General features: G+C 39.6%; 1 protein-coding gene and 1 long non-coding RNA gene across 2 annotated transcripts in view; both read right to left on the bottom strand.

Annotated features, from left to right (window-relative positions):
• Nucleotides 1-24,928, bottom strand: part of LOC115114705 (uncharacterized) — a 36,562-nt gene extending 11,634 nt beyond the window's left edge. Inside the window, exons 1-9 of the mRNA XM_029643164.2 lie at nt 24,749-24,928; nt 19,644-19,846; nt 17,191-17,295; nt 16,870-16,965; nt 5,231-5,341; nt 4,535-4,658; nt 3,421-4,354; nt 3,024-3,112; nt 57-2,662 (exon numbers count right to left, since the gene is read on the bottom strand). Coding sequence (XP_029499024.2) covers nt 57-2,662; nt 3,024-3,112; nt 3,421-4,354; nt 4,535-4,658; nt 5,231-5,341; nt 16,870-16,965; nt 17,191-17,295; nt 19,644-19,846; nt 24,749-24,773 — 4,293 coding nt within the window. The 5' untranslated portion in view covers nt 24,774-24,928. The remainder of the gene's footprint in view (nt 1-56; nt 2,663-3,023; nt 3,113-3,420; nt 4,355-4,534; nt 4,659-5,230; nt 5,342-16,869; nt 16,966-17,190; nt 17,296-19,643; nt 19,847-24,748) is intronic.
• Nucleotides 7,835-13,704, bottom strand: LOC135559637 (uncharacterized). Its single transcript, XR_010461809.1, has 2 exons — nt 13,558-13,704; nt 7,835-13,234 (listed from the first exon to the last, which is right to left on the bottom strand). It is a non-coding gene; the product is annotated as an uncharacterized LOC135559637 (long non-coding RNA).
• Nucleotides 24,929-24,940: the final 12 nt, after the last annotated feature.

Genomic DNA, 24,940 nt, shown 5'->3' with positions numbered 1-24,940 from the left:
ACCTCAAATTGCAGGGCCTTTAGTATTGTCATATCTATTGTCGAAACCGGTATCACCTGTATCTCGCTCTTCACTTCTCCGCTTATCTCTGGTTGAGAATCCTGGAGAGGCTTTGGGTCAGTCTGGAACACCTGCTTCCCTGTTAAGCCAATGGTTGAGTTTGGTTCTTTGTCATTGGGCATTTCATTTTCCAATGAATCATCCACAGACTTTTTGTCCTTCATGGGTTGGTATTGACTGATCTCATCACTGTAGTCTTCAGTGGTCACCATGGAGGCTTCATGGAGGCTATTCAAGTCAACATCCTTCATGGGTTGGTATTTACTGTAGTTTTCATTGAGGCTATTCAGCTTCACATCACTACTTGCGCTGTTATTGGATTGCTGAAAGTCATAAGAGAACTGTTCAAAGAACTGTTCAATATTCTTTGAAGGCCCACCTGTCTTGCTGGAGCTTGGTTGTTGGCAGCTTGTCATGACTCCTGTTTCAGTTTTCCTACATCTACCATCTACTGATGACAGCAATTCCTTCACCATGACATCAGAACATGTCTCTCTACATTGCTTATTTTTTTTCAGGTGCATCTTCAAATCAGTACGGGATATAAAAGTCCTTGGACACACCGGGCACTTGTAGGGGCCATTGTTGTTGTGTTTTAACATGTGCCTTCGCATGCCACATGGCTTCAAAGTTGTTTTCCCACACACATGGCACTTTCTGGAACAGTCTTTTGTGTGTCCTTTCAGATCATGTGGTAGCTGGAAAGTGTCCCCACAGTAAGGACACTTGTAATCCCCAGGGTTGGATTGGAGATGGACCTTGGTATTAATTACTTCATCAGAACATTTTTCCCTACAAGATCTTTTCAATCTCAGGTGTGATCTCAAATCAGCATTTGTTATAAAAGTCGTTGGACATACAGGGCATTTGTATGCGCCATTGTTGAAGTGAAGTAGAAGGTGTCTTCGCAAACCCAACATACGAGTAGTTACTTTCCCGCACACATGGCACATTATGGAGCGATCTTTTGTGTGTCCTTTCAGATCAGGTTTTTTGTCTGCTTTCAGATCAGGTTTTTTGTCTGCTTTCAGATGCGTTTTTTTCTGGACAGTTTCCCCACCAATGTCTTTTTTTATCTTTTCCTCACAGCTTCTCTTCTGGTGCTCCTCTAAGTCCTCACTGGAATCATAGTCTTGCCCACATTGGGTGCATTGGTGTGACCTCTGCTCAATGTGAGATCGCATGTGTCTTGTCAAGCCCAGTGTGTCAGTGAAAGTCTTGCCACAGAAAGAGCATACCTTGACGCGCTGGCTTCTTTTGTGCGAGCTGTTGGATGGCTCAGGAGTTAACGAGTGCTGAAGTACAATCTCAGTTAGTAAGTCCTTAGGTACACTCTCTAAAGGTTTTTCTACGTTCTGCCCTTCGGTCATATGACCACTATGCTCCTGTAAGTGAAAGCTTTTGTGAGAGGTGTTGAATGGTTCCGGACTTAATGAGTCCTGAGGTACAATCTCAGAGACTTCTTCTCTCTTCTGCCCTTCGGCCATCTGACCACTGTGCTCATCGGAATGAATTTTGTGAGAGGTGTTGGATGGCTCAGGAGTTAGTGAGTCCTGAGGTACCACCTCTGGGAGTTCTCTCTTCTGCCCTTCAGCCATCTGACCACTGTGCTCCTCAGAATGAATTGTGTGAGCGGTGTTGGATGACTCAGGAGTTAGTAAGTCCTGAGGTATCATCTCTGGAAGTTCGTCTCTGTTCTGCTCTTCGAACATACGACCACTGTGCTCCTCGGAGTGAACTTTGTGAGAGGTGTTGGATGGCTCAGGAGTTCTTAAGTCCTGAGGAACCATCTCTGGCAGTTCGTCTCTGTTCTGCCCTTTGGCCATCTGACCACTGTGCTCCTCTGAATGAATTCTGTGAGAGGTGTTGGATGGCTCAGGAGTTAGAAAATCCTGAGATACCATCTCTGGAAGTTCTTCCCTGTTCTGCCCTTTGGCCATCTGACCACTGTGCTCCTCTGAATGAATTCTGTGAGCGGTGTTGGATGGCTCAGGAGTTAGTGAGTCCTGAGTTACAATCTCTGAGACTTCTACTTTGTTCTGCCCTTCGGCCATCTGACCACTGTGCTCCTCTGAATGAATTCTGTGAGCGGTGTTGGATGGCTCAGGAGTTAGTGAGTCCTGAGGTACAATCTCTGAGACTTCTACTCTGTTCTGCCCTTCGGCCATCTGACCACTGTGCTCCTCTGAATGAATTCTGTGAGCGGTGTTGGATGGCTCAGGAGTTAGTGAGTCCTGAGGTACAATCTCTGAGACTTCTACTCTGTTCTGCCCTTCGGCCATCTGACCACTGTGCTCCTCTGAATGAATTCTGTGAGCGGTGTTGGATGGCTCAGGAGTTAGTGAGTCCTGAGGTACAATCTCTGAGACTTCTACTCTGTTCTGCCCTTCGGCCATCTGACCACTGTGCTCCTCTGAATGAATTCTGTGAGCGGTGTTGGATGGCTCAGGAGTTAGTGAGTCCTGAGGTACAATCTCTGAGACTTCTACTCTGTTCTGCCCTTCGGCCATATGACCACTGTGCTCCTCTGTGTGAAAGGTCTGTATGGGCTGTTCCTCCTCCCTCTTATGAGATGATGGGAAATGAGAAGCATGGACTCCACCTAGTGTTGAAAAGAGAGAAGTGAGCAAGACATCCACATAGACATTAACTCAAAGTCAAAGAGAACAAGTAAGACAGATCCGGTGCTTGATAAAAACAGACTAGACCACATTTGAACAAATCTCAATACAGTGCAGTGAAGAGATATGGAACTTTCTTCAAATAAAGAATGAGGTACTGCAGCCTAATAGATGCAGGGAAAGTGTTTACTGCAGAATATCTGGACCATTTTGGTCTAGTAACCACGTTCTTCTGCATCTTTAAGGCTGTCATTTCTAGTTTCTTATTCTTTATTCAAGAGTTTTGCATATCTAAGGAGCTTGACGTTCATTGCTATACACTCATTAAGGAACTTTTCTTACCAGAATCATCGACAAGGGCCCTTTCATTGAGCGTGACCCCTTTATTAACGCTGGTCCAAAGTTCATAATCTGATGGTTCAGCTTCTTCCCTGAGAAGAGACCAAAATGAAAGTCAGTTTTCAAATGGGTAAGTTCACTGCCAAGGTCCTAGCCATTACTAGTAACCGCTACTACTTCAAATCTGGACTGAGGTCTGCACCACTGATGGTTATAAACTTTTCCCCAATACCCCTCGAATCAGGGACTGATTCAGTCCTCTGTACACTAGGTGAGTGTATTCTCTGAACAATCAATGATATTCATAAATAAATGTACAACCTGGGAGAAAAGAAAACCAGCAGCACTGCAGACCTTGAGGCCTGGATTTGAATACCTCTTTTCCACCGTGGACACTCACTCAGTTTCAGGGGACCGCTCTCTTTTCACACCCTCATTTTTGACACCACATCGTCTTCTCCATTTTTTCTTTCTACCCCTTGTTTTTTTCACTTGAGAACCTGTTGCTTCAGCCTGCAGTTTCCCTCTCCTTATGACCAGTTTTAGAGAGGGCTTGGGTAATGGCACATCGCTTATGTCAAGCGTGTGTGCTCCAATCTTCTCAATCTTTAATCTTGTGATAGCAGGTCCTATTTTCTCTCCTTTTTTTCTACCTCTTTTTTTCTGTACTTGGGAACTCGTCGGATCATCCAGCAGTACCCCTCTCTTTAGGGTCAGTGTTAGCGGGGACTTGGGTAGCGGCATATCGCTTATATCAAGTGTGTGTGATTTAATCTTCTCATTTGTAATACCACGACCTCTTCTCCGTTTCTTTTTTCTGTCAATTCCTTTCGGTCCTGGGCGTCTTGTCTCAGCCTGCAGCCTCCCTCTCCTTAGAATCAGTGTTAGCAAGGACTTGGGTAATGACATATTGCGAATGTCAAGCCTGTTCAACCGCAGTACGGGATGACGGCGCAGACAGGAAGCAGTCAAGCGGCTGGTTTTCAGCCCACTGCGAGTCTGAGGGCAGAGAACAGCTTTTTCTCTCCTGGTTTCTTTTATCAACTCTTTGTTGATTGTCTTGCGTTTAACGGTTATCTCAGTGGCGTCCTCTATAGTCTTGACCTCGACAGAAGCAGAACGGGCTGGTGGCTTTACAGTCCAGACCTTACGATCTGCCATTCTGCAGTCCCAGCTCATCTCTGGTTTATCAGATGGGAAAGGGGTTTGATATCCCTTTATGGTGGGATAGGACTGTCTCTCTGGGCCTGCTTGGCAAGAGGCAATTTCTTCCTTCACAGAGGAAGGGAAAGACAGTGAAGAGAGGATGTAGTCACCACCAGTGGACCTTAGAGCTAGAAAAGGAGAGACCGTCACAGGTTAACGTCAGGAATATCTTAACTACATTTCCAGCATTTCCTAAGTTCTACTGGAAAATATTGAAATATTTGGACAGAAGTGGTTTTTTTTAACAAAGAAAATAAATTCAGGCAAACAGGCAAGTAAATGATTTCCAAATCCTGCACCCCACCTACCATTGGTGTCTAAGTGATGTCCATTTTTATGGTGATGGAGGAGTGCCTGTAATGGCTCAGGGTGAGCCACAGACTGCACACACTCCTCTAAGAGAGCAGGGGCAAGGCTGAGCCAAGATGCAGTCTAAGAGATGGAGAAATTAACAATTGTTACAAAATCAATTAACTAGCCTGCTAATATTGCTGAAGCGGTAGTGTCTAATCATGCATCTAAGACCTAACCTACCTAACCTATTCCATAACAAAATGGTGTTTCAAGGTTTTGTTTGGAATGAAAGGCACTTTGGGACACATTCTTACTTGAGAGCCGAATTCATACTAGGGATGGGCACTAGTACTAATCCAGGGAGTGTATTTGATTGCTAATAATAAAATACAAATACAAAACATTTACAAATTATACTATTAAACAGGTTAAATGTATAAGCACGGACAAAATTACAAACTCTAAGAAGTTTCAATTGTTTGTGGAGTGTGTCAAGTGCAGTGAAAATGTGTTACATTTCCTTATCAGAACAAAAATTACAGCAACCGACAGCATAACGTAAACTTTATTTTGCATTCAGCCCCGTTTCACATTGACATGAGAGTACTAGAGAACTAAAATAATTATAATATGAGAGTACTCGAACATGGACATTCTTTCAAATGGCCATCCCTAATTCATACCTCAGATGATGTACAGTACAATAATACCTGCTTAAGGTTTGGAGCAGGAATCAGTTTCTCCAGCCTGGACAGGAACTCCCACACAAGAATCTGCAGTGTTGAGTCATATTTGGGGCCATACTCCTCTGGAAAAACATTCTGATAGACAGGACAAGCAGATGACAGTAAAAAGTACATACAGTGCCTTCAGAAAGTACTCACACCCCATTACTTTTCCCACATTTTGTTGTGTTACAGGATGTATTTTAAATGGATTAAATGGAGAAAAAAAGTGTCACTGGCCTACACATAATAATACCTCATAATGCCAAAGTGTAACTTTTTATTTATTTGTAGATATGACTTAAAAATTAAAAGCTTAAATGTCTTGCATCAATAAGCAGTCAACCTCATTGTTAGGGCAAGCCTAAATGAGTAAAAATGTGCTTAACAAGTCATATAATAAGTTGCCTGGACTCTGTGTGCAGTAATAGTGTTTAACATGATTTTATTATGACTACCTCATCTCTGTACCCCACACATACAATTATCTGTAAGGCCCCTCAGTCGACCAGTGAATTTAAAATATAGATTCAAAGACCAAGGAGGTTTTCCAATGCCTCACAAAGATGGCATCTATTGGTAGATGGGTAAAAATAAAAAGCAAACATTGAATATCCCTTTGAGAATGGTGAAGTTATTAATTACACTTTGGGTGGTGTATCAATACACCCAGTCACTACAAAGATACAGGCGTCCTTCCTAACTAAGTTGCTGGAGAGGAAGGAAACACCCAGGGATTTCACCATGAGGCCAATAGTGACGTTAAAACAGTTACAGACTTTAATGGCTGTGATAAGAGATAACTGAGGATGGATCAACAACATTGTAGTTACTCCACAATACTAACCTAATTGACAGAGTGAAAAGAAGGAAGCCTGTATAGAATAAAAAATATTCAAAACATGCATCCTGTTGTAACAAGGCACTAAAGTACAGTGGTTCCACCTTTAAAAGTTGTGAACTTATGCCGTGGGATTTAGAGGTAATTTCAAATCAAATCAAATTTGTCACATACACATGGTTAGCAGATGTTAATGTGAGTGTAGCGAAATGCTTGTGCTTCTAGTTCCGACAATGCAGTAATAACCAACAAGTAATCTAACTAACAATTCCAAAACTACTGTCTTATACACAGTGTAAGGGGATAAAGAATATGTACATAAAGATATATGAATCTTTACGTACGGTACCCTGCGCCACCACTTCATTGCTCCAGACCAGCGCAAGGGGGAGTTAGAGCACTGATTATGCTTTTGGGTCCTACTGTGTCTCTGACATGAACCTAAATAGAAACTGATAATTGTGCATGACTTCAGTATTACTTATTAAAACTGTTGTTACACTAAGGTTTTTAATATTTTATTTTGTTAGGATTATTTTGCTCTTACTGTGGTACTGTATGCCACTCCCGACCAGTCATGTTGTACAGCGCCTGAGTGGCGCAACGGTCTAAGACACTGCATAGAAGTGCAAGCCGTGTTGCTACAGATGCTGGTTCAATACCTATGCTGGTCTTGACTGGGAGATTGGTGCAACGGTCTGTACGTTTTTGGTTTTTCTCCCTCTACAAACAGAAATAAATCACTCTTAATAACAAACTGGCTTTATGGTTACAATAAAGAATGTAACTGAGTAACAATGTCTCATCCCATGTTCAAAAATGGCCTTTTTCTCGCTTTTTTACGTTATTTGAAAACAAAATCATATCCAAAATATTTAAGGGGCATTGGACTAATAATGGTGCTGACTAGGGAAACGTTCCCGCTGTTCTGTTTTTATTGCCAGTCTGCACGTTCAAACTAAAACAATGTAACTAACAATGGCACCTTTATGCTTTCATTAATAAAAAATAATAAAAAAACCTTTTCAAAATGCCGATGTTTATTTAGTTATGGATCCATAATGAATTACTATGGGAATAAATATCACTGAATTACAGAAATATCCTCCATATGTACTTATTGGCGGAGAGTCATGTTATGTTTTTCGATATACTGTAAGCCTACAGTAGCCGACATGAGTCTCACTAGTGTTGAGTAATGTGCTGTTAAAAGTGGTGTAGGTCTTATTGATTTAAAGAGCATATTGAAGTTAAAAGCAATAGCCTACAACTATTTTAGCAGTTTCGTGCGGCTCTGAGCATGGGGACTGGTCTTGATAAATCAATGGGATTTTTATTTTCACTAAATCTCCGTTTCGGTATTGGTTAGACAAGAATTAGAAAATTAGGGTGTAGAAATGTTATGCTCTTAGTGTAACCTTTATTTTACTGGGCAAGTCAGTTAAGAACAAATTCTTAATTACAAATGACAGCCTACTCCTTCCTCCCTGTCGGGGAATTGAACGCTGGTCTCCGCAGGACACTGGATTTTTTAGCTAAATAGCCCAGTACTGTACTCCCGACCGTCACGTTGTACAGCTCCATATTTTCCGGTCCATTCTTACGGAAACCCAGAGGGTTTTTAATTTTTCTTGGAATAGAAACACCATAATATTAATAAAAATAATCCCAAATTCTAAAAGTAATTGGAAAGGTAGATACAAATGATTTGTGACATTGTGGTTACAATAAAGAATGTAAACAAGATGTAAACAAGATGCTGTGTTTTTATTTACAGTAGTGATGAACAGCTTGTGACATTTTGAAAACAGTTTTTCATACACTTGTAGCCCGATTATCAGGAAAATAGACTCTTTATAGCCCGGCTACTGTAGTTGTGAACATCCCCCTACCTGCAATGTATTTGATGCTTAAGTACTCTGAAGTGTTACATTTCTAACTCAAAACAGCAGTACAGTATTTCTTCATCAACATCTTTATGCTTTCGTTAATAAAATAATGATAAAAATACTCTTTCAAAATGCTGATGTTTATTTAGCTTTGGATCCATAATGAATTACTATGGGAATAAATATCAGTGAATTACAGAATTACTGGAACAAAGCTGTCTATTGAAGGTAAACAAATTGTTGCTTACTGGAAAATACTCTTTCAAACACACAGTCACGTTGTACAGCGCTATTATGGCTATTAGCAGGGCTATATTTTGGCCTTTATGGGCGCGCACAATTGGCCCAGTGTTTCTCTCCCTCTAAAAACAAAAATAAATGTTTTGGCCTTTACAAATATTATTTTGGGATTTATTCAGATTACAATTGCTCTGTTTTGTTTTTTTTGAAAACAAAATATTGTTATATATTATCAGTCATATAGCCGGCACCTACATAAAGCTGAGTGACTCACTCATTCATGGCTTTGGATCAAAATAAATAAGTAGCAACATTCTTTCTGATAGTCTTTAATAAAGAAATGTTTTGGATATCCTGACCTGGACACCATGTACAGTATTATAATAGCCCATTACGGGCTATTAGCAGGACAATATATCTTTACCAACACCTTTCTGTATTTTTATACTTTTTGGATGGGGGCTCTTGCAGTGCAAAATGCGTTGCTACCGATGTAGGTTCGATACCTGTGCCGGCCGCCACTGGGAGACCCATGAGGTGGCTTTTGGTTTTAATTTAGAATCCTTCAACATAGTGACACATCACATTTTTCAAATTTCAATAGCTCTTTAAACGATCAAAACTGGTTCTAGCTTTTTGTTGGTATACATCTCACACGATTTTAAATTATTTATTTTAATTTGTGAAATTCATTAGTGTCTTGGTCATGTGACCCACACACCTCAAACAAGGTTCATAATGTACACTCAGTGGGCCTACACATTGGACGTTTTTTGTTTGTCCATTTGCATCTCATGAGATTTTACGATAATTTATGATAGATTCAAATTTCAACAGCTCCTTAGTCTTATGACCTACGACCCTCAAACTACTTTCAGAATATCCACTGAGCACAAGCTTTTGTTTTAATTTAGAATCCTCCAATCCTCTATATGTAATTATTGGCGGAGAGTCACGTCACGTTTTTAGACATACTGTTGGACTACCGTAGCCGACATGAGTCTCACTAGTGCTGAGTAATGTGCTGTTAAACGTGGTGTAGGTCTTATTTATTTAAAGAGCATGTTGAAGTTAGAAGCAATATGATTTAGCACCGTTTCACGCTACTCTGAGACAAGCATGGTCTTGATAAATAAAATGAGATTTTTATTTTCACTTAATCTCAGTTTGGGTATTGGTTAGACTAGAATTAGAAAATTAGGGTGTGGAAATGTTATGCTCTTAGTGTAACATTTATTTAACTAGGCAAGTCAGTTAAGAACAAATTCTTATTTACAAGGACAGCCTACTCCTTCCTCCACGTCTGGGAATTGAACCCCAGTATTCCGTGTGCCCTGCCCACACGACACAAGAGATTCTTTAGCTAAATGGCCCAGTACTGTACTCCCGACCGTCACGTTGTACCGCGCCATAACGGAAACCCAGAGGGTTTTCATTTTTCTTGGAATAGAAACACCATAATATAGAGCAAATTAATTAAGCAAGTACCAGTCAAAAGTTTGGACACACCTACTCATTCCAGGGTTTTTCTTTATTTTTACTATTTTCTACATCGTAGCATAATAGTGAAGACATCACAACTACGAAATAGCACATATTGAATCAGTTAAGAACACATTCTTATTTACAAGGACAGCCTACTCCTTCCTCTTCATCGGGGAATTGAACCCCGGTCTCCCGTGTGCCCGCATTCTTTATTACAGCCATTATTGAAGGCTATCAAATGCTTCTCAAATATGGTAGTCAAACTAGCACTAGCATTAATTACCAGTGGTTCACACTTAAAGTGCCATAGAATTCTGTGGCAACATGCAAGCTGCGCCACAGCAAGCTGCAACTTTTAAAGGAATGTAATACCACTGTAATACTGTAAAAAAAATGGCTAAGTAATTCACTTTTGGTCCTGAAAACAAAGTGTTACGTTTGGGGCAAATCTAATACAACACATTACCGAGTACCACTCTCTGTATTTTCAAGCATAAGTGGTGTTATGGGTATGCTTGTAAACGTTAAGGACTGTGGAGTTTTTCAGAATAAAAAAGTAACGGAATGGAGATTAGCACATGCAAAATCCTAGAGGAAATTCTGGTTCAGTCTGCTTTTCACCAGACACTAAGAGATGAATTCACCTTTCAGCAGGATAATAACCTAAAACACAAATCTACACTGGAGTTTCTTAACAAGAATACAGTGAATGTTGAGTGAGTGGCCGATTTACAATTTTGACCATTTTGAAATCTACTTGAAAATCTATGGCAAGACCTGAAAATGGTTGTCAAGCAATGATCAACGACCAATTTGACAGAGCTTGAATAATGAAAAAATGTTTCACAATCCAGGTGTGGAAAGCTCTTAACCAGTGGGCAAACCTGGTTGACAAGATGTCTTATGGCGTATTATTCTGGTCGCAAAACGGTTGAAATAGGACGTTTTGTTTTATGTATTTTTACTGACCAGAATATTATGTATTTTTCTGACCACCATACGACCAGTTGGTCATGATTCTGACCACTATTATGTGCTGCTATATGATGTAGCCTACTGGTGGTCATAGTTAAGACCTCGTCAGGTGGTCATTACCAGGTTATGATTACAGTTTATTACATACACTCTTAGAAAAAAAAGAGTTCTTCAGCTGTCCCCATAGGAGAACCCTTCTTGGTTCTAGGGAGAAGCCTTTTTGGTTTCACATAGAACCCTTTTTGTTTTCATGTAGAACCCCCTGTGGGAAGTGTCCTACATAGAACCAAAAAGGGTTCACCTGAAACCAAAAAGGGTTCTTCAAAGGGTTCTCCTATGGGAACTGCTGAATAACCCTTTTAGGTTCTAGATAGAAAAAAAGGTGCTAAGAGTGTACTGTAAAAAGTATTGCAGAGGATAAAGTCAGATATTGAAAACATTGCTGATTACATTTATATTTGTTTATATTTGTTCCATAGTCACCAATTACATTTAATCTGCAACATATTCTTACATTTAAAATAGATCAAGCAATGGCAAAAACAAATCTACATCACAATTTACAGTAATTGTTTCATAATTCACTCAGACATTAGATGCATAGAAAGACTGGGACAGAGTATATAAAGGCCCATTGTTTTATTTGATTAATGATTAATCAGAGCGGTGTGATGGGGTAGATCCTCATCAAGGAGCTCTGAACACAGAAGGAGATCTGGAGCCTAATGGCCCTCTTGAAGAGTCATGTGATGGGTCAGATCTGCAGTAAAGACAATCAGCACATTACATATTAATCAATAATGAGATTTTAAAAGCAAACTAGAAAAGGATATCACTGAAGAAACTTTGTGGACTCAGCTGGCTAAAACTATTTCCTTGGTACTAGTTGAAAAATGTTGTGACAGTTATAGCTTAGAGATGTCTTCAACAAATAGCAACTTGCTCATATACAGTACCTGTCATTTTGGGACACACTCATTCCAGGCCTTTTCCTTATTTGTACTATTTTCTACGTTGTAGAATAATAGTGAAGACATAAAAACGACGAAATAAAACAAAATATATATTTGAGATTCTTCAAAGTAGCAAACCTTTGCCTTGACAGCTTTGCACACTCTTGGCATTCTCTCAACCAGGTTCATGAGGTAGTCACCGGAATGCATTTCAAATAACAGGTGTGTCTTGTTAAAAGTTAATTTGTTGAATTTCTTTCATTCTTAATATGTTTGAGCCAATCAGTTGTGCTGTGACATGGTAAAAGACCAAGTCCATATTATGGCAAGAACAGCTCAAATAAGCAAAGAGAAATGACAGTCCATCATTACTTTAAGACATGAAGGTCAGTTAAATTGGAAAATGTCAAGAACTTTGAAAGTTTCTTCAAGCGCAGTCGCAAAAACCATCAAGCTCTATGATGAACACTGGCTCTCATGAGGACCGCCACAGGAAAGGAAGACCCAGAGTTACCTCTGCTGCAGAGGATAAGTTCATTAGTTACCAGCCTTAGGAATTGCAGCCCAAATAAATGCTTCAGAGTTCAAGTAACAGACACATCTCAACATTAACTGTTCAGAGGAGACATGAATCAGGCCTTCATTGTCAAATTGCTGCAAAGAAACCACTACTAAAGGACACCAATAAGAAGACTTGCTTGGGCCAAGAAACATGGACAAAGGACATTACAGGTGAAATCTGTCCTTTGGTCTGATGAGTCCAAATGTGAGATTTTTGGTTCCAACCTGTCTTTGTGATACACAGAGTAGGTGAACGGATGATCTCCGCATGTGTGGTTCCCACTGTGAAGCACGGAGGGAGTGCGATGGTGTGGGGGTGCTTTGCTGGTGACACTGTCAGTGATTTATTTAGAATTCAAGGCACACTTAACCAGCATGGCTACCACAGCATTCTGCAGCGATACGCCATTCCATCTGGTTTGCGCTTAGTGGAAGAATCATTTGTTTTTCAACAGGACAATGACTCAACACACCTCCAGGCTGTTTAAGGGCGATTTGACCAAGGAAAGTGAAGGGAGATCTGCATCAGATGACCTGGCCTCCACAAATCATCCAACCTCGACCCAATTGAGACCATTTGGGATAAGTTGGACCGCAGAATGAAGAAAAAGCAGCCAGCAACTGCTCAGAATATTTTATAGGTTTGATCTCTTCACTACTATTCTACAATGTAGACAAACTGTTGGAAAAGCATTCCAGATGAAGCTAGTTGAGAGAATGCCAAGCGCATGTAAAGCTGTCATCAAGGCAAAGGGTGGCTACTTTGAAGAATCTAAAATATTAAATATACTTTGATTTGCTTAACACTTTTTTGGTTACTATATGATTCCATATGTGTTATTTCATAGTGTTGATGTCTTCACTACTATTCTACAATGTAGACAATAGTACAAATAAATAAAAACCGTTGAATGACTAGGTGTCCAAACTTTTGACTGGTATTGTACATACTTTGCCTCCTCCTCCATCAGGGTGGTCACGGGCATATTTTAAGACTTTCCAGAGGGCCTGCTACACAATAACCTCTTGAGTTTGCGGACACTTACTGTATGCATAGAAAGAGAAGAAAATAAATGAATGATTTGCATAATGTGGGCATGCAGGACACGACAGAACAGTAATGCACAGTAAAATATCTTTAACAGTCAGAATCTACTATAAGTAAGGCAAAGGCATGTTTGCTCTTCTGTCCCTTCATATTGAAGTGAGACATTAATTCATTGGTCAACAATCTGACACATTTTTAAGAAAGAGGATATCAAAATTAGTAGTTGGAATATTACAATTTTTAACTCATCTCTAAATAGTAAAGTTTTGCTTAATCTGAATTCATGTTGTAATATTCAAACAACTTCTTATATAACACACCGCTCCAAAATCCTGTGGACATTGTTCCGGACAGAGGATCCCCCCATTGAGGACAGCTTGCTAGTCTTAAACAAAGAAAGCTAAATACAACAATGTAAGTATGTGTAGGAGGCAATAGAAACCAATAAATTGTGTGTGTCATATCATTCTTACAACAAATATTGTTAGAAATGGGTGTAATTCCAAATCTCTTCCTCTTCTCTGCAACTGCACACGTGTGAGTTTGTGTTGAATCAGGACTCATGGGTTGTGCACCTGAAAAAAAGGTGAGTTAAAATAGGATTCGATTTGCTTTACAAATGTATATTATTGCTACTTCAATTGTATCTACTTACACAACACTCTGAGGAAAAAAAGGGTTCCAAAAGGGTTCTTCGGCTGTCCCCATAGGATAACCCTTCTTGGTTCCATGTAGAACCCCTTTGGGTTCCACGTATAACACTCTATGGAAAGGGTTCTACATGAAACCCAAAATACATCTACCTGGAACCAAAGGGGTTTACTTGGAACCAAAAAGGGTTCTTCAAAGGGTTCTCCTATGGGGACAGCCGATTGAAGCCTTTAAGGTTCTAGATAGCACCCTTTTTTCTAAGAGTGTAAGATCGGGCAGCTGAATAGGCAGCTGAATAGGTAGCTGAATAGGCAGCTGAATAGGCAGCTGAATAGGCAGCTGAATAGCATGTCTCTTGGAAAATCCAGTCTCAGTGACACATGATGCAATGAAAAAAGTTAATGATCATCAGCATTGCTAGTACAAACCTAACCTTTACAAAGTTGGTTGGTAGGAATCAATACACACTGAAGATCAGAGTATCAAACCGAAGAAATAAACATTTTGCAAACAACTTACTGTCAATTACTATTCATTTAAGGAGGAGTGGTTCTGCTCTCTCCTTTACCTGGGATGTGGCAGAATAGGTAGGTCACTGGTAATTGAGTGGGTGGCCAGGCACTGCTGTAGAGGCCATGCATCAGGTCATTGACATGTTTCAGGAACTGTAAAGACAAATCATGATTAGCCATTACCCAAGGTCTTCACGAAGTTAGACATAGCCTAGCAAGTGCATTGACTATGTTGCACCTCAGCCTTCCGGCAGACAGGCACTCTCTCTCCATCTATGTTTTGCTGTCTATTTGCATTTCTTAGTCCGCAGACTGGATAACTTCTATACTCATTCCCTTTTTTTCCCTCCTCCAACCTTCCATCCAAGCTAGAGTTTCCTGCAAAAAAAAGAGAACCAATAATTGAAAAAGGCAGTTGAGAGGTGTAATCTTAGAATGAGTGTTGAGGAGGAGCAGGGACAGGCAAAATGTATCATATTGTCAAATTAAATATAGACAAAAATATCTCTGATGAATCAAGAAAGTCTAAACATCTATATTGGGGGTACACGTTTCAAGAATTAGGCTAGCTTACCGTCTCACACACAATAAATGTTTACTATATGTGTATTCATGTACCATCTCTCTCACAATGTTGACAATCTTTTCTTTAAGGTATTGTGGTCATAATCATCATCTCTTCCCCCTCTCTCTCCCAGAACACACACTCATAGCTAGCGTGACAATGTTGACATGATCATCATCTCTCACGCACACACGCAGAGAACACACACATTTACTTTCATTAACTAAACATATATCAAAATGTTAGCTAGCTAGACCCAACGCCTACAAAAGGTAAAATTGAAACTTACCATGTCCATGGAGATTAGCCAGAGAGCTAACGTTAGACAGCTAGTTAGCTCAAATTAGCCAGCCAATATAGCTAGCTAGCAAATCTTTCCTTGACGTTCTTCTCACCAACAAACCACTGCTTCAATTACAAAAGTAAAACAAGATTGCAGGAAAACAGGGACTACCACAGCGGGCAAATATTTTAGTTGTTTTGTTTAAATTTCAAGAAACTGTTGTCGTTTTCCAACTGTGTTGTTGTGTAGCCTATTGGGCGAGCTGTCCCAACTAACATGGAATGTTGACCTATGCGCTCGAGTAGGCTGCGATGAGATCTATTGCTGTGCATGAAGCACAGATTCCAATCCAAGTTTTAGCTGGAACTGATATGCCTACCTCCTAATTTAGCTACTGAAATTAAAATGCAATTACAGCACACATTATGTTAATTGTTTAAAAGCTTTAAGGAAAAATATAATAGTCATATTATATGGGTCAAATTCAGGTGCAATCATTTTGTACAAATTATTGATTGAAAAAAAGGGTGATAAAAATAGGGTTTTGTAAATCCTGGTGGATTGTAGCAGGATACTGAAATAAAAGACTAGGCCTACATGTTATTTGTTAGTCATAATAGAACATCAAAACAGCATTCAGTGGAACAGAAGAAAATGTGCAGCACAATAAACAGTACAATTAGTTAACACAGACAAAAGATTACCATTAGAAAGCCAACACACACAGCAAGCTACCAGATATCATTAATTAAACAACCATTATTTCATTGTTCCGCAGTTTTACTGCATTTTAACAGCAGTGACATTTTTTTAAGGGTATCCTGTCATATTGTGCATGGTCTTACATGCTGGTTGCCTAGAACACGTGTTAAGGAAGTTAATGTGCACTTTTCAATTGGGTGGACTGCAACTACGAAAAACATAGCCTTTAGTAAAAGCAAAAGCATTTATAGTATGGGATATTCTCTAAAGTAGGTAAAATCTCTGATAGCTATAGGACCATAGAGACTGTCATAAATATTTTTCATGACGTCAAAAAGACGTGATGTAGAAGACGTCTTAATCTGGTTGTGATGTGGTTATGAAGTCCAGACCAGATTTCAACCAGTAAAAGATGTCTTTATTACATTTTATGCCCACTGGGTAGAGATTTATCCAGAAACACTCACAGCTATAATCAATACCAAAGGTGCTTCTACAAAGTATTGACTCAGGGGTTATGAATACTTATGTAAATGAGATATGTATGTAGTTTAATTTTCAATACATTTTCAATAAATGTACAAAACATTTCTAAAAACATGTTTTCACTTTGTTTTCACTTTGTCATTATGGGGCATTGTGTGTAGATGGGTGAGGAAAAAACAACTATTTAATACATTTTGAATTCAGGCTATAAAAAAAATGTGGAATAGGTCAAGGGGTATGAATACTTTCCGAAGGCACTGTACATAGTGAATAAGATAAGCCTGAAAATACAGTTGTTGGTTTGCAATCTCTGGCTAAAAAACGGGTTCCGTTGAAATGAACAGCTCACTCACTATGATTCTCGCACCAGGTTGGACACGGAAGCAGTGAAATGCAATCATGTCCCTTTTCCCCAGCATGTTATGACACTGACCTGAAAGAAGAGTTCCCTCTCCTCTGGTTGCTCCAGTAGGGTTTCAATCAGCTTCATGAAGCTGGCCTCTGATGCTTCCACCTTTGGATCTGAAACCTGCAGCAATAATGCACAGTGGGTAAGTAAAACTAACAAGACTCCTATGCTAAATGCTATAGACATTTAGCAAATATACTTACAGGCTTACATACTGACTTACATACATAGTCTTTTGAGGCAAATGTGGGAATAAAACCCACATTACAAGTACCATGTTACAAGGACCACACTACTACCAACAGAGCTATTAGAATCAAGGTTCCTTCTCCGAGCAGTCCTCACCTCTCCCTTCTGATTGGAGACACAGCTCCTTATCCTGTTCAGGTGTGGCTGGACAGTATCAGGGCGACACAGCTCATCATCACAGCGACACAACTCCAGAACCAGCTGTCAATCAAATGAGAATTGGTCAAAAATGGCAGCAGGTGTGTGTATGTGTGATTGTTGAGTTCAATGTTTAAGTAGGATGAGGTTGCACTTATCTAATGTAAATCTCGCATTTTCCTAGGGCTGGCACAGTAATTGTACAATCGTGTAACCGACTATTATGGATGAAGGCCGTCATGTAAATAAAAATAACTATCATAAGCGTTTTAATAAAAATAAAAACATGTTTTTTTTTATCAACTTCATTTTGAAGTGGACAAACTTGACCTAAATATAGTAAAATAAAAGTTCCGTTTACTAGTCCACCGCTCTAACCACCGCTCTAACCACTAGGCTACCCTGCCGCCCCAACAATGAGACAGCCTACTCTCTGTTTATCATATATGCATAGTCACTTTAACCATACCTACATGTACATACTACCTCAATAAGCCTGACTAACAGGTGTCTGTATAAAGCCTTGCTACTCTTATTTTCAAATGTCTTTTTACTGTTGTTTTATTTCTTTACTTACCTACACACACACACACACACACACACACACACACATACCTTTTTTTCGCACTATTGGTTAGAGCCTGTAAGGAAGCATTTCACTGTAAGGTCTACCTGTTGTATTCGGCACACGTGACAAATCAACTTTGATTTGATTTGAAAACAATAACCAGTAGAAACTGCAGTCATTTTCATTATTCTTAGCAATGATTTAGGAATCCTAGTGAGTAAGTATTAGCTAGGTTGCCACTTGTTGTTTGCCTAATGAAATTGAACTTAATTTCATGAAAATAAATAGCTAGCCAGCTACTTAACCCTGTTGCCCAAAGCTAACATTATAAGCAGCCAGTTAGCTTCATCTGGCTAGTGAGGATTGACCGGAACGGGTTATGGGCTGTGAAGCTAGCCACAATAAGGATTAGGCACAATAAAGGAATTTGTGGTTTGCCTTCAAAATAAATGTGTCATTGACAGTGATGCAAATAGTAGAATGATGCCATACTTTTATTTTGAAGGCTAACCGCAAAGTTCACTATTGTGGCTAGCTTCACATAGATGGGTCTGACCACCATTAATCAAATAAGAACTGTCTTCTAAATTAGGGTTAGAAGACAGTTCTTATTTGATTAACGGTGAAGCTAACTATAGCTAGCTAACTATAGCTACTGAAACAGATGATGTCGTTTTGCTATGTTTTTGGGGAAGAACATTGTTTGCATCCATGAGCTATCTAGCTTTTTTTTATGACCAGGACTGTAGGTGCCCGAGACAACTTTACCAGCATCATAGCATACGTATCAATGAATTGTTGTGACGTATGAAATACGAGTGAGTGTAATCAATGTGTAATAACTACATAAAAAATGTATCAACGCGTTAAATTATTGTGTGACGTGCAGTCATATTCAGGTCCTGATTGATCAACAAGCTTATTTTACATGGCAAATAGTGTTAAATAGCATATTCTTTGACATGCAAATACCCAAACGGCTTTCCATAGAAATCCTGGTTGAGAATGAAACGACTGAACAACAAAACAGCACAGCAAGTAAGTAAAAGAAATAGGTTTTGATTGTGTTATACTGGTAATGGGGACAAATGTAAATGACAAAAAAATAACTTTTTGGTCAGTATGGTGTGTGTAACTTTCATTTAACTAGACAAGTCAGTTAAGAACAAATTCTTATTTACAATGAAGGCCTATCTCTGCCAAACCCGGACGACGCTGGGCCAATTGTGCACTGCCCTATGGGACTCCCAATCATGCCCGGATGTGATACAGCCTGGATTCAAACCAGGGACTGTAGTGCCGCCTCTTGCACTGAGATGCAATGCCTTAAACCGCTGCGTCCATGTGTGTGTTAACTATACTAGAATACTTAAAAAGGCCGCTAAAATTGTAAATATCGGTATAGTTTTTTTTGGCAAGGAAAATATTGGATAGTGGTATCAGCCAAAAATGTCATATCGGTGCATCACTACTCTGAATACTTTCTGAATGCACTGTAGGCTCATACAGGCACCAGTTCGGCAAATAACTCGCAAGGTGGGTTAGTGTTATACTGTTTGGCTAAACAGTAAAGACAGAACATCACATTTCTGATTTGAGTCCTAGGCAACGCCTAGGTGCACACGCAGTGTCAGGAGCGGAGGAGAGGAATTGCAGTTTTTTGCTATTCGAAAGGTTATAATGTTGACGGAGGTCCTTTGGCTGACAAATAACCTGCATACAAAATTCCATGACCATCACAGCCCTGTTTTCCTTCCATAAACTGTCCACATTTCAGTAGGGTACACTGATCCTAGATCTGTGCCTAGCAGCAACTCCTTTCCCTCCCGTCACCCCCACTCACCCGTGCTCTCAGTCCCATGAGGAGTTGGACCCTCTCTCTGTAAGTCATCAGTTCAGGGACTATGTCCAACACGCTGGTGGCAAACTCCTCCAGCAGCCCATAGTCCATGATGTCTCTCCGCTCTACAACCTGCCACAGAGCTGCACACACCAGGCGCAGTGGAGGAATAAAAAGACGCATAGACGACAGAGGAAGAGGAGGACCTAGAAGAGAAAATGAAACATTTAAATTTGACATCTAAATGAAAAAACAAGCTAGTTACTATAACTTGGGGGGGCATACTTCATATATGTCCCAACCCCTTTTGCTCTTGTTCACTCCCCTTTCCAGTGGGTTATACTACAAAGCCGAATCAATGAGTTAGCCAGCTAACTTGCCTGAATATTCTGAAATAACATTCCATTTTTTAGAAAGATAAGCTTGAAATGGGGATGTTCTAATTAACTCAACAAACCAAAAAGACATATGTGTGTTTAGATTTCTTAATTAACCAGAAAATCAGTTTCTAGTTGTTTATTAAAGTTAGCTGGTAGGTGTAAACAACCGTGACATCCATTTGATTTTCTACAGTGCCATCCATGTCAGATCAATGATGAGGAGTAACAGAGGCAGAGAAAACCTTATGGGAATCAAATTCAGCCTTGATCAATGAGGAAGCTATAGAGATCCTAATTCCTAATTCTAGGGAGGAAGCTTAACAGCAGGGCTGACCAAACTGAGGCCAGAAGGCCAAGGTAACGATGTTTGGTTTGGCCCACCTGGACCACGAGAGAAAGCATTGCCCTGTGCCTTGATATTCCATTAAAAATCAGTTTTGGAATTACTGAAATAAAATTGTCTACATTGGGAAATCCAAGTAGTCACAAACCACCTGGCTCTGACTGACACCTACCCATGAGCCCGTCTCTTTCAATTTACTGTAACCAGCATCCGACACCGGACGTCCATGGATGATGAAAAGTAGTTGAAATATGGTCAGCCCGCCCTGGCCTTAATTTCAACATCCACAGATACATATTTTTGGTTCGGTCCGGACTTGATTTGGCCCAGACATAGAGGTCCATGATTGGTTCAGATGTGGTTCACTCTACTGTACTCTATTAAGCTGTACTACCAATTTGTAAGTCGCTCTGGATAAGAGCGTCTGCTAAATGACTTAAATGTAAATGTACTTTGATGTCCAAACTTGTGAAACATAGACCTCTATGATTGGTTCAGATTTGGTCCGGATCAATCAAATTTGGTCTTGTTTGGGGGCAGAGCTCATTAAAATAATAGCCAGTATGTAGAATACTACCCAAAAAGGAGGATATTGTATATTTATACTTTTGTGTACCTATTTAGGACACATCACCATGAAGATAATGCCATTCATATAGTACAGATCAGAGACCCATTATGAAATGTCATTATGGCAATTCAGTTACCGGGAGTAAATCCACGTTATTTACTGCAGTTCAATAACCAAAAGAGATTTCAAACTCAAGGTGTCACGTCATAGCTGACCCCCCATTCTTTTTCTGAAAACATATTTTAATCTGAATTCGGAGCAGATATTTAAGAGTTTTGGAAAACGTAGTCACGCAAAATACTGAGGGAGATTGCATCTACACAGTTCTTCCAGTAAATGTGTTTTTGGAAAATGTTCAGTGTAAATGGTTAAAATAGTCATTGTACATACTGCTCTTCAAAGGCAAAGTGCAGCAAGTATGAATTTGGTCAAAAAATCTTTGATCTGTTGTACTTGCCAGGTATACTACCTGATTATTGTGGTATTTAGTTTCCTGACACCAGAACAAGCCATCCGATCAGAATATACTATGAAGTACAAGAATTTGCTGTCCGTCTAGACCAGGGATGGGCAACTGGCGACCGCGGACCAATCCCCTCCACCCCTTAACCAGGATTCAGACACGGCTAGGACATCAGGGTTGGCAGAGTGTGCTTAACTTAAGCAATAAATAAAACAAACTTAGGGAGGAGGCTTCTGATGTTAAAAACTTGTTAAGGATGTTGCGAATTTTCTTAGCTTTTTGTTAAAAATCGCGCAACATTTCAGCGCCCTGCTATTCATGCCAGGAATATAGTACATTCATATGGTTAGTGTGTGTGGAAAGGAAACACTCAGACGTTTCCAAAACTGTTTAAATCACGCCTGTGGCATTTACAGAACGGGCGTTTCATCGAAAAGTGCATGAAAATCTGTTCTCTGAAAATGGAAAAATATATCCTTCCGCCACTTCAGGCAATTGTTCAAAGTGAATCGAATTAAATAGAGCCGAGTTTACACTGCCTCCAGCTGCCATAGGTTGTCTAGAGTCATGTGATTTGATTCGCAATTGATTCTTGGTATAGCCCAAACAAGGGAACATCTTCCCTGATGACTCCGCCCGGATTTTTGCTCGACCTCTGGTTTAAAATTTGGTAATGCATCAGCACTTTTCCCACTTTTTTTTCTTCAAATTTGATTGAACTATCTTACTTCAATAACAACAGCTGGAAGAAATGACATCACACCAATTTTTTTTCAATAAAAAGAAATTGCAGAAACAAGTGTTGAAAAAAGAATTCTGAATATTTCCCCTAATGTTATTAGCCTACCTCTTCTTTCTCTCTCCAGTGTTGCTTCATTCTTTCCTAAATGCAATACGTTTTGTTGTCCTTATATTCATCATTCTAAGGACATGCTTGAATAATATAGGACTAGAATGAGATGCAGAAGGCTTGCACTTCTCTTCATGAAGATTGAATGGTTATGGGTCTGAATAAATAACTGAATAACCTACTGCCATTGCGCGTTCACTCTTTCAAAATGATCTGTAAAGTTCTATTGGCTGCTGTATGTAACATTCAGCAAACATGAGAATGTTTTCCTCTTCTAATATTCTATTGGCATAAGAAATGCTAAAGAAAATCATGTCCCGCAAGCTGTTCAAGTCTAGCATTTCCTGCATGGGTCTCCAAGAGTTAAGGAGCATTTTTTAGGGAGGCCAGCGGAGCACGCATATTGCGCAAGAGACAGAGGCTATACGTACGAAGATTATTCTGCATCACCCATCATTCATATATAGGCCTGATATAAATCTTGAACTGGATTAACTATTTTGAATGGAATTGATGGAGAGAAATACTGAGAGTATGGTCATGCGTGCAATGATTTAAACCAACAAGTTTCAGAGTTTTAAAACTCTGCAGCTGCAATGAAAAGAAAATTACAAGTAAAATAATAAGGTGACCGCCAAAAGCCAAATGGAGGTGTAAATTAAGACACGAATTCAGTCTTTATATTACTGTATCATAATGTGTAAATTAAGACACGAATTTGGTCTTTATATTACTGTATCATAGGCAGCAAATGTACGCCTACCTGTGATAGGACAAAAAGTTCCCATGATGAGATGATAGGTCTACATGCATTGTGAACTGTGCTCCATACGGAGATGTCTGTCCCCACCCTGTGCGTTGATGATTCATCATGCAGACAGAAGGCCGTAGAGAGCCAGATTTAGACAATGCATATAAATTAACTGTTCCATTTCACGTTATGTTGTTCATATAAATAATTTATTATGATTTACCATTTTTTTTGCAGTTATTTCTCCGGGGAAAGGGGAGTGGTTTTTGGCGGTAAATCTCGGTAACCAGCCATTCAAGCCTAGTAGTGACATCTCAAGGATTATCAAGGAAATTGGATGCTCCTGAGCTCAATTTGGAGTGTCATAGCAAAGCGGTGTGCATACACATTTATTTTCTATACATTTGCAATAATTTCTAAAAACATGTTTTCACTTTGTCATTATGGGGTAGTGTGTAGAAAGGTGAGAAAAAATACTATTTCATACATTTTGAATTTAGGTTGTAACAACAAAATGTGAAATAAGTCAAGAGCTAAGGGGAATGAATACTTTCTGAAGACACTATCTGTTTTATGTCTGAGGTAGGCCATGAAAGCAAGCATGGATAAAATGCAAAAATAGAATAATATTTGCCATATTCTAATAACTCTCATGGGCCAATGTATCGTCCGTACCATGGTGAAATTTTGCACTCCTGTAAATTTGAAATAATTGGATGGTGAAACTTCCAGCCAACCAGAGAAGCAAAGCAATGCATGATTTTTTAAAAATATTTCAGGACCATCTTGAATCTCACTTAGGGCCCCCTGCACATATTCACATGTTTAGCCTTGCAAACACAGAAACTTGGTTGCAGTTTCTACAATACAACGGGAAAATATTTAATACTGGTAATCAGAATGTGTTAGGTGTCAAGATATATGGCTGCAATTTGATTGTTTGAAGTGCAATTCTACAATTGTTTTCAAGAAAGCTATTGTTTACCTATTATTTTTTGTATATTTGTTGGGCCCACCAGTCAGATTATACTTTGGCCCACCAAACCCAAAAGTTTGAGCACCCCTGCTATATAGCTACACACATTACACTAAATTCTACACGTATTACACAAAGAAATACTACTGTCTGAGTTGCAATACATTTCTAATGATTTATATTATTGAGTTCGAACGCAGGATATTCTATCTGGCTATAGATATTTTACAAAATGGCTGTGGTTTAACCTCGTCCCCAGGCTCAAGCCAGGGGTGTAATCATTAGTCCAAACAGTTGCAAAACGAAACAATTTGCAGCTAAAACGAGAGTTTCTAATGGACGAATTCTGGGAGGTCCATCACGTTTCATCCAGTTTGCGTCTGCTTAAGAAACGTTTTTCAACAGAATTGGCGTAATGAATACGCCCCTGGGCCCAGCTTCAGTCTCAGGTTGAGGGACTGGGGGAAGGGCTATACATTACGGACATTTCTGACGTGCAAGACTAGCCAAATCGAAAAATGACCCTTAACTTAACCAAACCATTAACCCTGACATTAACCAAATGTTTTACAAATTCTGACATTAAATATCGATTTGCACGTCAGAAAAGTCCGTGGAGCCACTAAACAAATAACCTTTTATATATGGCCCTTTTCGCGAGACTGCTGGCAAAGATGGTGGTTGGCTAGCTAGCTAGCTAGCTAGAAATTGTGGCAGCAATGCACACTGCAACAGGTCACCTATACAATTAATTGCAATATATGGATAGTTTACCCTTTTCCTCCCGGAGCGTTTGCATTTTGTTGTTTTGCAAACATTAGCTAGACCAAAAACAGTGGCTCTCTTGATAAATCTGTCCGTGAAAATCTTGTTTACGACATTAGACCCAAAGCTCAATGCATCATCCGACGGTGCATGCACAGTAAGAAATGAATGCCTGTTTTTACTGCGATGACATAATCTTCA

The sequence above is a fragment of the Oncorhynchus nerka genome, linkage group LG9b, assembly GCF_034236695.1.
Source record: "Oncorhynchus nerka isolate Pitt River linkage group LG9b, Oner_Uvic_2.0, whole genome shotgun sequence".
In the NCBI taxonomy this organism is placed as follows: domain Eukaryota; kingdom Metazoa; phylum Chordata; class Actinopteri; order Salmoniformes; family Salmonidae; genus Oncorhynchus; species Oncorhynchus nerka.
Note: the sequence above shows the minus strand (reverse complement) of the source record. Positions and strands in the feature narration are given on the sequence as shown.